The sequence below is a fragment of the Melospiza melodia genome, chromosome 9 (assembly GCF_035770615.1).
Source record: "Melospiza melodia melodia isolate bMelMel2 chromosome 9, bMelMel2.pri, whole genome shotgun sequence".
Taxonomy (NCBI): Eukaryota; Metazoa; Chordata; class Aves; order Passeriformes; family Passerellidae; genus Melospiza; species Melospiza melodia.
Window position 1 is genome coordinate 16,229,751 of NC_086202.1, and position 16,179 is coordinate 16,245,929.

General features: G+C 37.3%; 1 protein-coding gene across 2 annotated transcripts in view; it reads left to right on the forward strand.

Annotated features, from left to right (window-relative positions):
- Window positions 1-16,179, forward strand: part of PLCE1 (phospholipase C epsilon 1) — a 138,795-nt gene that overhangs the window by 72,774 nt on the left and 49,842 nt on the right. For both annotated transcript variants that reach the window (XM_063163514.1, XM_063163515.1), the window contains exon 4: window positions 14,494-14,810. In XM_063163514.1, coding sequence (XP_063019584.1) covers window positions 14,494-14,810 — 317 coding nt within the window. The remainder of the gene's footprint in view (window positions 1-14,493; window positions 14,811-16,179) is intronic.

Below are 16,179 nucleotides of genomic sequence, written 5' to 3' on the forward strand. Positions count from 1 at the left end.
CTTGAGAAGGAAAAAAGGTTTAGTTATTGCATGGATGATGGTACATCAAATTTGAAAACAGGACGGCACTAACAGCATGTTGTTAGAGAAAGTAAGAAAGCTCACAGAATTGCAAAGCCTAGTGTCAGTGGAGACATTTAGCTGGTCTGACATCATTCTGAGTTGTCTCTGTTCTAAGCTCAGTAGTCAAAAGGCAGCTGTGCTGCTGTACAGCCTTCTGAGGAAGCCTGAGAACTATCATCCACAGGCACTGCTTTTCCCAGTGGTCATTGACACTCCAAGGCAAAGAAGGGTGGCACTTCTAGTGTGAGTTTGTCTGTCATCAAGGGCCAACTATTTGTTCTTGTTATGAATTTTTTCTGCTGGATTTAATTATTTCAAATCTGATATATTTCCCCTGCTAGGAGGTGCTTACATATCTGCTACAGTCAAGTCTCCTCTCAATTTCACTTTAGTTCAGTAAAGTTACAGATTTCTGATCTAAATATCTTTCTCTGGGTCTCACTATTCAGGCCTGGAATAATTTTATAGCTCTCTTTGGATACTCTGTGGTTTGTCTGTGTCTTTAAGAAATAGAGAAAAGATAACTGCATGTTACTGGTGTCATCCATGATCTGTGCAGGGGGACCTGGTTTTGCCAGCACCACTTCCTGAAAGCTCAAAGACAAAATTTGGTTTTAGGGTCCTATCTTATTTCTTCAGAGCTGTTAACCTTAGGAAAGCAAACCTCCTTTTCATACACAGGATTTGCAGTTCTTATGTCTAGAAAGCTTCCTCTTTCTTATAGATCTATAATGTGTACACTAACCTGGCTACTTGCTTTTCTGTTAAAGTCAGGTTTGTAAGGTAAAATGGTTAACTGCCCTGTAACAGTCCTGGAATAATTTGGGTTGGAAGGGACTGTGCTGGTCTTAAAGACAAATGTGCTTTATTTTTCCAGTTGTTTTATTTTCTTGCTATATAAACAATATTGTTGACATGGTTGGGCCTAACTCTATTTAAAATCTTAACTTCAATATAGGTAGCAGTAGCACCACAAGGAAGGAAGAGGAGTGTTAATTTTTGCTATGTACTTTTATAGAAGGAATTAATTGTGTTTGAAGTCTTCAAGTTAAGGGAGATTTCTTAAAGTCTGAGGAAGGTACTAGTTTTGAGTTTGTTTTCAGATGGTAAAATCACTGGCTTTGAAAGTTTCCTGTTAAGAAAGGACTGAAAACACCCTTTCTAGTATAATCTGCTAAAGCCTAATGACAAAGACACAATTCATTAAGGAGTCTTGTGACTATTTAGAACAGCTTTTATGTAGCAAGTGTATTAATCCTGTGAAAGCCAAAGGTAATAAATACTCCCATTTTTTTACAAAATAGCTGGCTTCAGCAGTATGATACATAGAGCTATATTCGTTTGCTTGAACACAATCTTGTATAAATGTATCTTTTTAAATTTACCTCATGATGCCCAAATGACATAAACTAAACAAAGACAATTACAGAAAATAATTGTATAATATAGTTAATTGTATAATATAGTTGCTTATATAGTTGATTATAGCAGGGTTTAGTCCAAGCAGAACTGTATCAATTTATTAGTGAAGTTGTAGAAAAGCTTGCAATGATAAATAAGCACTTAGAGCATTTATATTAGAGGTAGGAAGAAGTAAGTAATATTGAGGCAAGTCATAGATGTTGAGATTGTTTAGATCTCTATTATGAAGTTAAGGTTGATTTAATGCTTTGTGTAGTCTCTTGTTTTACTTCTTCTGGCTTCCAGACATGTGCCTGCCCTGTTCTCTGCTGTCTGCTGTATTCCACTAATCCCCCTCTGGCTTAAACTTCTGTGTTGTAGGGCAGATTTCAGTTCTAAGGCTAAATCACACAGACTGCTCCACTCTGTAATTTAAAAACATGAAAGGAAGAATCAAAATCTTTGAAGCTGTGACTTTTTGGCAATTCTTGTTATTGTGATGAGTTTTTTTTCATTAAACTGCATAATGTTTTTGCTGTCTCAGTACTACAGAACTTTTCTTGGACTCCAGATTTTGTTAAGCACATCAGCATTTCCCCTGGTAACTTGCCTGGCCATGTCTGTACTGCATAGCACTCATGGCTCTGTCTGAAGTGGTGAGGAAGCCCATGGTGCCATTGGTCCTTCAGTCCTTGGTATAGCCAATGAAAGTATGTGACTGTGCATTTGGTGTGTTCTGTATGTCTGTGAAAGGACTTTGATTATATTGACCTGAGTTTTGTTGTGTATTTCTCTTTTCCGCTTTAAAATGCCTCTCAGCATCCTTTGAGTTGTGCTTCTGGCACAGCCTTTGTGGTTCCAGAAACCTTGCTAAGAATAACTGGCTAGTAGCAATACTTTCTTAAAAGAAAAACTGGCATGATATAATACTTACATAACATTATGAACGTGACTTACTATGATGGGAAGTTGTAAATTCATGTTAATCCCTTATAAAAATAGTGTATGAATTTTCCTTAGCTTCCCATCAGCTTCCTCAGCTTGTTAAGGATGAGAAAAATGAGCTTGTTAAGGATGCAGGCAGTTACAACCCTTTTGAAAATTTTCTGGTAATTGCCAGCATTAGGTGTTTGCATTGAAAGATACCTTTCAAAATTGCCTTTTAAAAATTTGGAAATTGCATTCTAGAGGAAGGAATAGCTTCTTTCATTTAATTCTGTAAACTCATTAGAGAATCTTTTTCTTCACTCAGTAAATTTAGCCATGGTAATTGGACTTTGCCAAACAGGTATTGTACTACACTGGAAACTTCCATTCAAATTGCAAATAAGGAAAAAATGTGAGACTAAGAGGATTGTTGTTATTCTAGGTAGAGAGATTAGTTTTACTCTTCCTGAATTACGAGAGGAAGTAGTTTACAGAAGAAAAGAGCTGAATTACTTCCCTTCTTAAAAAAAAAACAAAACAAAACAAAACAAACAAAAAAAACACCAAAAAAAAACAAACAAACAAAAAAAACAACAACAAAAAAAAAACCAAAAACAACACAGTATGGCAACAATTTTACTTTTTTCCTCTGTAGTTACAAACTTTCATTTTTTTCAGACTGGCTTCCTCAGTTGTATTTTTAACCCTACAGGAAAAATGCTAATTTGACATGCTGTACGTTTACAACACATATTCACCAATGAGCTTGAGAAAAGACTGTGTCTGGGGAAAGAGAAAAAGAAGATAATCTAATCCACACTAAAATAAAACAATAAACATATATTAGGAAAGCCATCTTTGTTTTGCCTGCATGGACATGCTTGTGGTCTGGATGTTGTTTTTCCTTCCTTTAAATGGTCTGTTAAGTAACATACCTTTTGTCCTGAGAGCACTCAACCCAGGATACTTAGCCCATAAAACTGTATTTCTCAGAAATGGCTATTAATACTAGCTTTGAAGATAGTTCACTTACCACAAGGAAAAAAAAAATAATGTGTAGAATACAGTAGTCCAAAATAGTTCAGTTGAAAGGGACCTACAGATCATCTAGTCCAACTGCAGTAGCTAGCCTTAATTCTTTTAAACTAAAACTTTGGGGATTGTTTTTACCCAGGAGTACACGTAAGGATTACGGCAAGGGCATCTGCTGTGATTCTACCTCTGTGTTTCTGTGCAGTGTGAACAGGACACAGACCAAATGATATTTTGTAGGCAGACACCTAAGGAGGAGTAGCACAGCTCTGGCTGTGTTGGGGAAGAGTGGAGGTGCGTGACCCCCGTGACAGTGCTCTGCAGGACATGCAAGGAGAGCCGTGGATTTGCTGCACAGCATTCCCAGTGGCTGCAGGTTACTGACTGGGTCATCATCATTTAATGACATACTCATTTTCATATCTTAAACATCTCCCTCTCTTTTTGACCAGTTTCAGTGAATACTCTTTTAGTATGTCTTAAAATACTTTCAAGCTGTTTCTTTATAATGAAGTGCAAGTGCTGAATGGTTGTGAATTATGAATATTAGCCTTGCCCTTCACCCTGTTATGTAATCCATCAATTCATTTCCAGTTCATAATTTTTCTCCATTTTTGGCATCTTTTTCAATTAGTGTCCTTGGTTCACTCATTTATCCTTATGCAAGAGAATCTTTTCATATTTTCCTCTACATCGTGAATTTTGAACTAGGAGGTAGAATTACTGCCGTATTTCTTTTTAGCAGCATAGAACTCACTGTTCTTATTAACTCTTTTTAAAGTATCTTTGTAAATTATGGTACTGTCTTTAACAGCACTTTGAAAAGTGTGTTAAAGTGTGTGAAAAGTATTTTGTTCTTATTAGGTTCTTCCTGCTGTACACTGCGGATACAAAACTATTATCACAATAGTTTTGTGGTGTTCCATTACTAAGTTTTTGACTAATGCCTTAATAAATCATGCAGTTTTCTCTGATGTGTCTTAGGGAATTTCTATGTGTATGGTTTTGATAAATACAGGTATATTTCCTGGATTTTGTTTTTGTTAGAAATCTAAAAATCTTGGATATCAAATTAAATTATAGCTGCTACAATAAATGTGACTGTGCTGGCCTATTCACAAAATGTTCTCATTATCAGAGAAAATTCAGAGCACACAATAATTGAATCATCACCAAAACCAAGTGGTGAAGGAGTAGATTTTGTAAGTGGTTCAGTTATGTAGAGGTTGAATTTATATTATTCCAAGTGTAATATCAAATAAGTTAAAAAGTTTCCATGGCAGATCATACAAAGACATTTTGTACCCAGGTGCACAATCAAAGTATCTGCTGTTAGTGGTTTTATTCTCTATCCATTTTCGTAGTTATGTAGAGGACAGGTCTCAAAATAAAATCCTCATGTTAGGAACAGATTCTGTTTAGGGAAATACTGAAAGCGGGCCAGAATGATGAAAACTCTGAACTGATTGAGCATTTTTCAAGTGTATTCCATTCTTTTAAAATTCTTTCACTGCTAAGCTTCAGGGCTTAAATCGGGAACACCTAATCAAGTGTTGTTTTTACTGGATGTGGCTTGGATTAATTTTGTTCCAATAATCAGTAAGAATAATAACCAAAACACCTTATGCAGCAGATTTGCCTGCCCTTTGGCCTATGTGGAAAATCTGGTAGCATGTCTCGTGCACTGGATTGTTTTTCCTTTGAAGATTCAAAAGGCAAGAAAAATTAGTTGTAAGTGTTGTACGCTTATCAGATCTTACTTAATTCTCATGTTATTCTTTGACACGATTAAAATCAAGTTCTCAGATTGGCATCTAATGTTCATCTTGTGTCTCTAACACCAGTGGCAGTTTTGGTGTGTGCTTCACTTGGTATGGCACTGAAGCCATAGGAAGCATTCTTATTATTTTTACCTTGAAAGACTATTTAATGATTGTTTTCCAAATTGAAACAGTTTTCATTTGGATAGTTGCTATAACTTGGGCATTCCTGTGCAGTATTTGTAAAACTGGACCCGATGGGAACAGACCATTGCTCTTTCCCACCTATTCTTGAAGGGTCACTGCTGCATCTGATCTTCATGATAAGACCAAAGTAAGGAAGATGATGCTTTTTACAAAATGTATTTCTGAGGATCTTAAGGCCAGAAATGAGTTTTAATTTGTGCTTATGGTAATTTATGAAGTTGTGCAGCAAGGTGTAAACTTCAACAGATCATTAATTAAATGCAGGGATTGTTAATGTCAAAGTCCAGTGCACTCAGACTAGAAAGAAATGACTCAAGGCTGAGGCATTGAGTATGCCTGTTGCAGTTTTACAGGTATTTACATTATGAATGCTATGTTTTGCTGCTACAGTTTGTAGTCTTTTAAAATTAAAAAGTTCCTAAAACAACAGCAAAAAAGAAAATGTACAAAAACAGTATCATAAGCCCTTGCCTTAATGGGTACCTAACTGTATATACATCTAATTTTTAACATCCTTCTTTTCCATAGGTGTGTGTATATATATTTTCAAACTACATTTTTGTTTGCATTTTCTCCCATACTTACTGATTATAACAGAGTTCTTTAATTCTTAAAATTGAAAAGCTTTTGCATTAAATAAATGGAAAAAATAGAAGCAAGAATAATTTTTACTGTCTTGATTGAAATACTCAAATATTGGAACCTGACTTGAGATTCTTGCACTCTGTCGAATCACTGGATATTTCTCCACTGCAGCATTAACTGAAAGTTGTATGCATTTTAATTTAATTTTGAACAGCAGCTCCTGCTTTGATTTTGAACAAGCTTTGTATTATTTTGGGAGGTGAGGTTGAACCTTGAGTTCTGCTTTGACTCAAGCAGTAACGAGTTCATTTTGCATTGAGAATTATGTGTTCTTTGTCTACAATACTCTTTTCTTCCAAAGAAAACTCATAAATCTTCCCTTTTGACCATTTTGTTCTTATGGGCTGGAATTTATCTGGTAATTTACATGTACATTTATTTAGCATTTGAACTTAACATTCCATATGCTATGCTGTATTTATATCCAGATCTTTAAAGGTCTTGAATACAGATGCTGCACCGAGAACCCTCCTGCTGGTGTGTGTTGCTCAAGTCAAAATCCTCTTAGTCTACCACTGTGGCAGCCTTTAGGAGAAAGATTTATGAAATGTGTGTGAAAGTGGAATATTTCTGAAATCATTCAGGAGTTTTGCAGAGGAGGGGATTCATTAGATGGGATTACATTGCAGGAAAAAAATGAAAAACCCAAAACCACTTGAACAGCAAGTGCGGTGGTGTCATATTAACCTCTTTCCAGCCTTTTCACATATCTGTTACGCTGTAGTATAAAGGTGTAGGTTTAGAAGATCAATCATTATAGCCCAGAATCCCTTCATTCAGCCTTCTTGGTGATAGTTGCCTCTGAAGCAATGAAATCTTGTGTCTGGTCTTGCACAGTGCATGCTGCAGCATGCCACAGCAAGACAGATGGCATGTTGGTATCAAACAGCTTTTGAGAGCTAATTTTCAACCAGTCAACCAGACATTCACAGTCTATCTACCAAATTAAAATTAAACCTTCTTCTGGCAGGTGTTCTGAAATGAGGATACAGTTTCATGAGTTACAGCAGTAGGTGAAGGTCTCCTAAAATAGCAGGTCTCAGGTGGCCCATTGCCATACATGTAGACTGGAAGCAATAAAGCTGCTTTCTGACTAAACATGTACATGGTGGATCTCTTCAGACTTCTGGCAGCACTGCTGATTCATCTCTCTGTAATACCTATAAGTATGTCTCTGTTCAGCAAACCCTGTGTAACACAGGGTGCCCTTTGTAGTTGAAGTATCCATTTGCTACCCTGTTAGCCTCAGGGTCCTTTGTTACAGGCACTGCCTTCAAAGCCTGTCATTTCAGGTGCAGAAGAAATGTTTACTGGCTGGGGTTAACACACAAAAACCACATTGATTCTTATGCAGATATTCTGCAGCCATTGCTTTTCTCCATGAGGTTGCAATCTCAGCTGTTTGCTATAGCTGCCCTGAAAATGGAAAGGAATTGGAAAGTCAGCATCAAATTGGATGAGTTTTGTCCTGAGATCTTCTGATTTTGCCAAGTCAAAATTAATGTTACACTGCTACTCGTTGCATCTTTTTTCTTGGGAATTTACAGCCAGAAGAAAACCCAGTATGTGTTATGGACTTTTGTCAGTCAGTACCAGCCAACCTGCATACAGAGAGGAAATGGTTGGTTAAACGTGTTGATAATATATGGTAATTCAGGGACAAGCAGCCAAGTTCTCCTGTACACTGCAAAATATTTCCATGAATGACTCAGGCTAGTGGAGTGGTAAAAGCCCTTGGATACAATTCCAGAAATCTGAGCAGCAGCGTGGCTGTAATTACACGCGGCAGTGTAGCTGTACACTAGGGATGATGGGAGGCAGGCATGGCGGTTCAGGTGTGGTGAAATCATGGTGATGCTTTGAATTCCTTGCATGTATGATGTCAGTGCTTGTATTTCACAGAGATTTCACAGGATATTCTGAGTTGGAAGGGACCTGGTAGGATCATTGAGTCCAACTCTTAAGTGAATGGCCCATACAGGGATAGAACACATGGCTTTGGTGTTATTAGCACATGCTCCAGCCAACTGAGCTAATGTCAGTAAATCCAGTTTAGAACCAGGATCTTCTAATCCAGCCATAAGCAGAGTTTAAGTAGGTTTTCAAGCTCATACTTACTTGTAGGAACTTCTGAAAAAAGTAAGGACTGCTATGTAGTTGTTAACTCGGAGGTAATATATTAATAAATACTTCATGCTGATCATCTTTAAATCAGCTTTACAATCTGAATGAATGTTTTGTTGTGCATAGGTTTTACACTGTGAAAATGTGTACCCAACTTTGGTGGTTAAAGAAAAAAAAAATATTTCCCATGCTTGTGCATCTCAACTGTCCTAATAATTATGTCACTTTTTTAGAAAATTTAAATTTGTTTCAAGTCAGAAATTATATAGGCAGGTTGTATCTCTTAACAATACAGTACTTTCATGGGTTTTTTTCCCTGGGATTTCACATGATTGATCCTATAATTGCAAAATTTTAAAAGTGTGTTCAGGGTCTGGTTTTCAAACCTGAACTCTTTGCCAGTTCCTAAAACAAGAAGTTATTTTAGAAGTGACAGTCACTCCATATCTTTCTTTTTGCTGAATTCCACTATTCAGTCAGTTCATGAGTCTGGATTTTGTGGTGTACACTATCATTTAATTCAGTTATACTTCAACATGCTAGTTGCCTTTTTAAAAAATCCTCTGCAGAAGTTTCATAAATCTGTTCAGCAATAAAATCTCAGCCTCAGTGGAAATATCTGTGTGTTATAGTTTCAGGGTGTTCTGTTTCCAGCAAAATTCTTTTCTACATGTGATTTCTCCTTTTTAATTTTCTCTTTGTACTGTGGAACCTATTGCTTTTTTCACCCAGCCCAGTGTTGTAACTTGCTGCTGCTCCCCAAGAGAAGATGGCCTTCTCCAATGTCTTGCTATTACTATGACTGAATTAAACTCAAAGCAGGCATTCTTGAACTAGCTGTGAAGTTTGCTGTTTCTATTCCAAACCTGGAAAGGGCCCTGTGCCCTCAGAGTGCATCAGTAATCTTACTTGGTCTAATAAAAAAAAAAATTCTAGAGACTCATCTTCATTTCTTCATGTTGTCTCTGTGTCTTCTGCTTGCTGATGCTTAGGTCCTAAAGAACTCAGTTTTATGTAGTGCAAGTACGCTGTAGATCAGAGCTCCCCTGCTAATAATAATTTCCAATGTGTGCTGATAGGCAGTTTTAAGAGGTAGCCATATTGCTAGATTTAGGTATATGGACAGAGAACCTGAGTGTCTTCTCATTCTTTGATTACTTAACTCATAAGTAAATTTGAAGACAAAACAGATCTATTGATTTCAGTGAAATTGAACTTGAACTTGATCCTGCTCTGTGTCAAGCTTCCCACTAAGTTAAATATCACGCTCTTTAATAGTGGAGTGAGTTGTTTGCAGTCAAAATTGATAATGGCGAATTCATGTTCATTAAGGGAGAGAGAGATATTTTTAATTAGATAGAAGAGAAACAGGAAATTAACAGAAGCTTGTTGGTTTGGTTACTACGGTATTGAGATATGTTGCATCCAAGGGACAGCAAAACAATGTTATCCCAGTTGTGCTGATCCGTACTGGAAGCTGGTGTTCAATTTAACTGCTGTATATTGCATAGGTGTCTTCTGCTTGGGCAGCTTTTATTGTATTATTCCTCTTTTTTGAACAGAACAGTTCTACATTTTCTATATTGACAGCTGTTCACCTGTGGCTATTTCTTAATTTTTTTTACTGTGGTCAGATTTTATTTTCTCGCTGTACACATAATCCATATGTTCTCTTAAAGCATATGAACAGTTTGGAGGATATCTGTAGCATAGCTTACTAAAAAGGCTTCTATTAGAATCCATTATTGCACACATTTTAATACCAGGAGAGAAAAATAATCCTCTTAAGATTTTTCTATACTTTCAGTTAGATTAGTATAACGTCATAAAAGCAAAGTCTATTATCAAAAAACTGTCTAAGTTAAAAGATATTATAATAGGTTGAGTAATTACTTTTATTCTTACAGCTATTGAAATCCGTCTTTTGCTCTTGAGCGCAGTCTGTCATAATCACAAGATCTTTTCCAGTAGCCTTCTAGAGAGTGAACATGTTGTTAGGGACTGTAATTTTCACTTTACAGCTTTAAAACTGTTTTTTGAATGTAAAGATAGAATACTATTTTTTTAAATCAAAGTAAGTGTAGAAAGAAAAGGAGCTAGAAATAAAACTAAGACAGAAATCCAGTTATTGAATATTTCAGTTCATCAAACTTTGTTGAAAGAAGATTTTCATATTCTAGGCAGGCTTACTCTTTTTAGACAGCATTCATTTTAAAAATGCAGTGACTTTTCCCTGGCACTCTGTATTTTTCTCCCATTCTTAAAAAGATTATTGTTTTGTTAGAGAAGAAGAGCCCTCTTTGTTCCCACGGGCATTAGCGATGATTAAGTCAGTTCAGGAGTCCTTTGTTAAAGCTAAGCAGAGGTTATCTTGTTTTGAGTAATAAAAGCAATACTTGTGGTCTTAAAGATTATCTGCTTCAGCTGTTTATCAGCAGGATAAGCAAAGCTATCCATTTCGGCTTTAGGCAAATCGCAAATGAATAGTCTGGGTCCTCATTTTCTTGTATTTTTAGCATAACTTGATGTGGTAGAACACAAAAACCAGTATCATTTACTGCAGCAGCTAATTTTAGTGAGGATCGTATCTTGCCTTAACTGTGAAAAAAACTACTGTGATTTGGGTCTGAAAGCAATTCCATTCTGCAAGTTACTCCAAGGACCTGGCCATTCTTTGAAGTGCAGAAAGATACTATCAGTTTCCTGACAACACAAAGCTGGAGGATTTGCGTATGAGACTGGATAAGGATTTTATAGCAGAAGCAGGTCTGTTCCTGGAGTGAAAAATGGTGGAAGTCTGAAGCACACACACACAAAAAGATGAAAAAATAGTCCGGGAAAAAAACTAGCTTAATACAGGCGAAGAGACAGAAAGTACACTTTCATGCAGAGTGTAAATCATGGAAGGTGGTGAAGTTGAGAATAAGGATCCTGGATTTTCTGTGATAAAACACAGAAGACTGGAATGACGAAACATAAGATACCTGAATCTGGAGAGGTAAATTATGCCAACAACCAAGACTTGCAAAAGATGTGAATTATGGAAGAATTAAATATTTATAGGTGTAGAAAAAGTCAACAGAAATAAGTTAGTCTACTTACTTAAGTAAGTTATTTCTACTTCTTCAGTATTTATAGCCATACTTTAGCCATGAGCTGTGTGCCTTCAGATTTCTGTTTAGCCTCTATTCCTCTCCTTGGATATCAGCTGCATTTTTGCTGCAGCAGCCTGTTCCATGTGCTCTCACATTACAGAGAGAATTTACATAAAGTTCTTCCAGTTTAATGAAGGATTGAGAAATGCTAGTTTGAAATTCAGTGTTTTGAATCAGGAAGTGTTTTATTTATTTTCAATCTTCTTTCAAATCCAGCAATACTAGTGGCTGCTCTTGAGTCATCTTGGCTTCACTTCCATTAAAAGATTTTCTTTTTGACAGCTTCATTTTTTTGTTAAAGTGAAGCTGGGTTATGAAGATTTCATTATGAAAGACGATGGTTCCATTAAAGGTAGTTTGATTAAAGGCATTCACAATCCCTCCGCTAGCTTTCTGCTGGATTTGATCAATGGGCAGTCAGTGTAGTGAAATCCAGTTCTAATGAGATTCTTATTCTTGATGGTTTCTGGCAATATAGAGATATGCTTTGGAGCCAGCCTTAGCTGTGGTCACTGTGGTGTTGAGCCTTGTTCTTAGATGTGAGAGGTTGTGCTAAGTGGAGCCTGAAGGGTGATTATACTTAGGCAAGGTAATGCACAAAAGATCATGATCAGTGCTCTACCCTATTGCAAATTCAGTGTCAAATTTTGCCAGATTTTGAGGTCTTTGTGCATGGTGTAGTTGGTACAATGATGGAGAAGGTGAATTACTAAGAATGCACCTTTAAACCTCATCAGCGAGCAATGTGATGCAGAACAGCTCATCTTTGCTCTTATGTTTTCTCTCTTTCATCAGTCTGTAGGCTCTCCTTATAGAGTTATATGTTCCTTCCCTGCCATATTGACAGCTCTAAGGTGTTTACCAAATGATGTTGGGTTTGCAAAGCACCAGTATCGCTGTGGCGTTGCACTGACCGTAGTACTTGCTGTCTGCCTCCTGTGGTACGTGATCACCTACAGCCAAGCCATCATCTGAGCTGCCTCTCCTTTCCTGACCTCGGTGCTTGTTCCAGAGACTGGATGTTTCTGACAGCTACAGCATTTTACCAGTTGGGATGTGTTAGTTGCCTTCTGGGGGCACATCTTCTGGTGCAGTTTTGTCTGAAAAGAATCCATTTTTTTGCACTAAGACTCAAGTAAAGCACAGTAAGTGAGGATGCTTGGGAGACTCACTTCAGAAGTCCATTTGAGATCTAAAATAAATGTACAATATAGACACAACCAAACACCCTCTGTTTCAGTGTGAGATACAGGGAGGCTGGTGTGGGAAGGGCTTTCATGCGCATGGAGTCAGTGAGGCATTGTGACTTCTAGGGAGCAAATAGGTGTTAGTGGGTGTTTGTGTCACACCTTCCATATCATCTTCCTGAGATAATGCTGGTTGTGACAGTGACAGTTCAGTCCATATATGTAAAGCATGTGTAAATACGTAGTGCTTCTAATATAAAATGAACATTGTATTTTGCATTGTTTTTATTTAGGCATAAGCTTGTGTTCTGCTGCAAAGTCAAGAATAGTGCACATGAGCTTTTAGTGCTTTTTATTACCAAACCTCTCAGAATAGCTCTGTGCAGATTGAGGCAGGAAACAGAACTGAAGTCTCATTTAGAATTGAAGCAAAGACAACTGAAATGGAGCCCAGAAGCTCACTGCACTCCACCTGTTGCCCAAACCAGCAGTGACATATCAGTGGTGTTCCTAACTGGCTTTTCCCCCCTCAGTCTTTGCTGCAGGTGTTTCAATGACAGAGATTTCTCAGTATATACGGATACTGTGCAGCACTTCTTCATTATCACCAAAGTTACATATGTTTCCTGCTATTTAACCGAGCTACTGCTTGTTGCAATTTAATCCCATTACTTTTTTTATTGCTGGTGTAGACAGAAACAATTTGTTCTTTCAGAAGTTTCTTCTCTATTTGAACATTTCTCAATAGGTTCTGTTAGCCCAAAGACTTTATTTAGGGCTATTGCAATTTATCATTTGACTTTCAGTGGACTATATTAAGAAAAGCCAATTTTCTGTCTTCTTAACTTCCCTCTGATTAATAATAGTTTGCACAAAATGACTTAGAGTGGAAAACTCATGTAGCATATTTTATGTTTATTATAAGGGACTGAATTTTAATCAGTCATTATGAACTTGGTTTTTTCTTTCTTAGAGAAACAAATTGCACCCTTTATCACTTGAGAGCTTATAGATATATTAAAAACACTGGGTAAGAGATAGTTCTAGGGTGTAATCCCATTATGTGTGGAAAAATTCTCTGAAGATATTTCATGAAGCAATGCAAAAAAATAAACTCCTTTTTCTGAGAATGATGAAAAGTATGTAATATATGGCTATGAATGTTTTTACATTTAAGTAATTATTGAAATATTTTTCAGAGAACCCATTCTAAACTTATCTAGTAAGAAGATTCACTCAGTATTTTGGAATCATTGTGTTGATGTTTCATGCTTCCCACATGATCTTAGAAAGCTTGTCTTCTTCCTTCTTAGGAAAAGTTTTATTTTTCAAGAGATATCACTGCTGGGATATTATAAAACTACCATGAATGTTTTGTATTAACGGATAAAACATGCATGCTCCCAAATATATGGATTTTCTGAGAGGAATGAAAAATATTTTGTGGCCTTGGACATTTGGTTTCACGATGCAGTAAGCTCAGATACAATTTATCTTATAGCAAGTGGATTATGAAGAAAAATACTGACCCACATGGGTTTTTAATTATCATTATACATTACTTCTTGTGGGAATCGGGTCTCAGTGCCCCAGTCAAGCCCTCAAACTGCTTTGCACTGTGGCTGTTACATGGGGGCAAAGCAGAGGCACACTCTGCCAGATGAGCGCTTTATTTGAGGCTGTGACAAGGCCACGGGTGCTGGAAGAAGGTATTTGGATGTTTCTGGAAGCAGGTGTGTTTTGGCAGGTGGCTTTACAATCTCCTGACTCTAGCTGCCTTCTATCTAGCCAACACCAGATTTAAAAAAAACCCATGTAAAAGAACATATTAGGTTGTTTAAATAGAAAGAAGGTACTTAGAATATAGCGTGCTGCTGAGTAAATGAATGAGCAGTTTAACAAAACCAAAATACCAAGTTGTCTCGCTTTTGCACAGCACGGTCCAAGAGTTAAAGGCAAAGCCTAATGAATTTTTCCTTTGTTTTGTTTTAGAACGACAAGCGTGTACATCCATGGCTGGCTCCAGCGTGCTTCCCTCCAGCGTGGCCGGTATCAGCAGGGAGCTGATCGAGCTGCAGCACCTCATCCAGTTCCCAGAGGAGGTTGCCAGCATCCTGACCGAGCAGGAGCAGGAGCTCTACCGCAAAGTCTTACCCATCGACTACCTCTGCTTCCTCACCAGGGATTTGGGCAGTGCCGAGTGTCAAAGCAAGCTGCCGTCTATTAAGGAATCCATATCTGCTACTGTTCTTTCTTCTCCCAATGGAGAACATAATGCTGTAGAAGATCTTGTGACAAGGTTTAATGAGGTAAAACTTGTAAATTGCTTTTTGTAAGGGTTATTACCTGATGTGTGGGTTTGTTATTTCCTTTATCTCTCCAAGATGAATTTAGCTGTAACAACAAATTTTTAAAATATAACTTAAGATGACCAGTTTTTTAGCTAAATAACTTACACATTAATTCAATTAAGTAGGAGCTATGTGATCAATTTGCTCAGTGATGCTGGGAAACAGTGGCCTACCTTTTTCTTGCACATTGTAAAGTAAACATGAAGAAAAAAATTACAGACTTCTAATTCTTGGTATTTATACTGACAGTATGGGGTAAAGTTTCAGTCAGTTTATTATTTTGTTTAGGTGCTGGAGTTCTATTTATTTGTTTTTGATTCTTGTAGACTAAGCATGATCTTAGGAGTCAGCACAGAAGTATTATAAACTGGAATTTTCTGTATTTGCTGTAATATAACTACACTAGTCTGCACTATTTATTTAATCACTGTGTGTGTCTTAAGCATTGTTATACAAAGAAGTGTCACTTGGCGTGACGTTTTCACAAGCCAAATGTTGAGTTCTTTAGTAAGATTTTATTTTATTTTCAGAAAGGTGGTCTTCTGACGAGTTTAATAGAAAACTAGATAAGGATTGAGAAAATGATAAAAAAAATCCACCCAAAACCCCAACCCAAATCAGAAATCAAACCACCTAAATAAAAACTACTGGTTTAGCTGCAGAAACATGGAACAGTTTGTTCTTTTTTGGGAGGGAGAGGGGGGTGAACTATGTGTGATGTTAGCAGTTTCTAGAATTGTAGAAGTGGAATAAAATGAAGATAAAGTTGACTTAATGCTTTTTTAGTTTGCTATCCACTGCATTCTTATGGGGGGTGAGATGAAAATTTTTTTACTACTATGCAAGTAGTAAAAAAAAGGCATAAAATTAAGTAAACGTAGAAGAATGTGTATTGACCCCCAGTGAACTTCCTGTGTGCTGGGCAAAGAAGAATCAGGGCGTGAATATTTAGCATGTTTCAAAGTGTTCCTTCTTGTGTATTACTGAGATTTAGCAACTAAAATAGGGTAAATATATTGGCTTCTCTCACCTCATTCAATTATGGGAGCATACATAAAAGTTGCAACTACAATATTCAGTCTTTAAACAGAGCCTAAAAATAGTTTTAATTAACTGCAGTAGAAGTACTCCATTGGAACAGACTGCAGAAGGTGCTGTGGCTGGTGTGGCTGGAGAGGACTGTAGGTGCTGCTGGGGCCCTCCCTCCTGGGGGGCTTCTCCTGGGGCTGAGGCCAGGGGAGATGAGGTGCACGGGCCAAGTTGTGCTCCAGCCTGGTGAGGCCCAGTGCCAGGGCAGTGTCTTGAGGACATGTGGCCATCAGCTGCG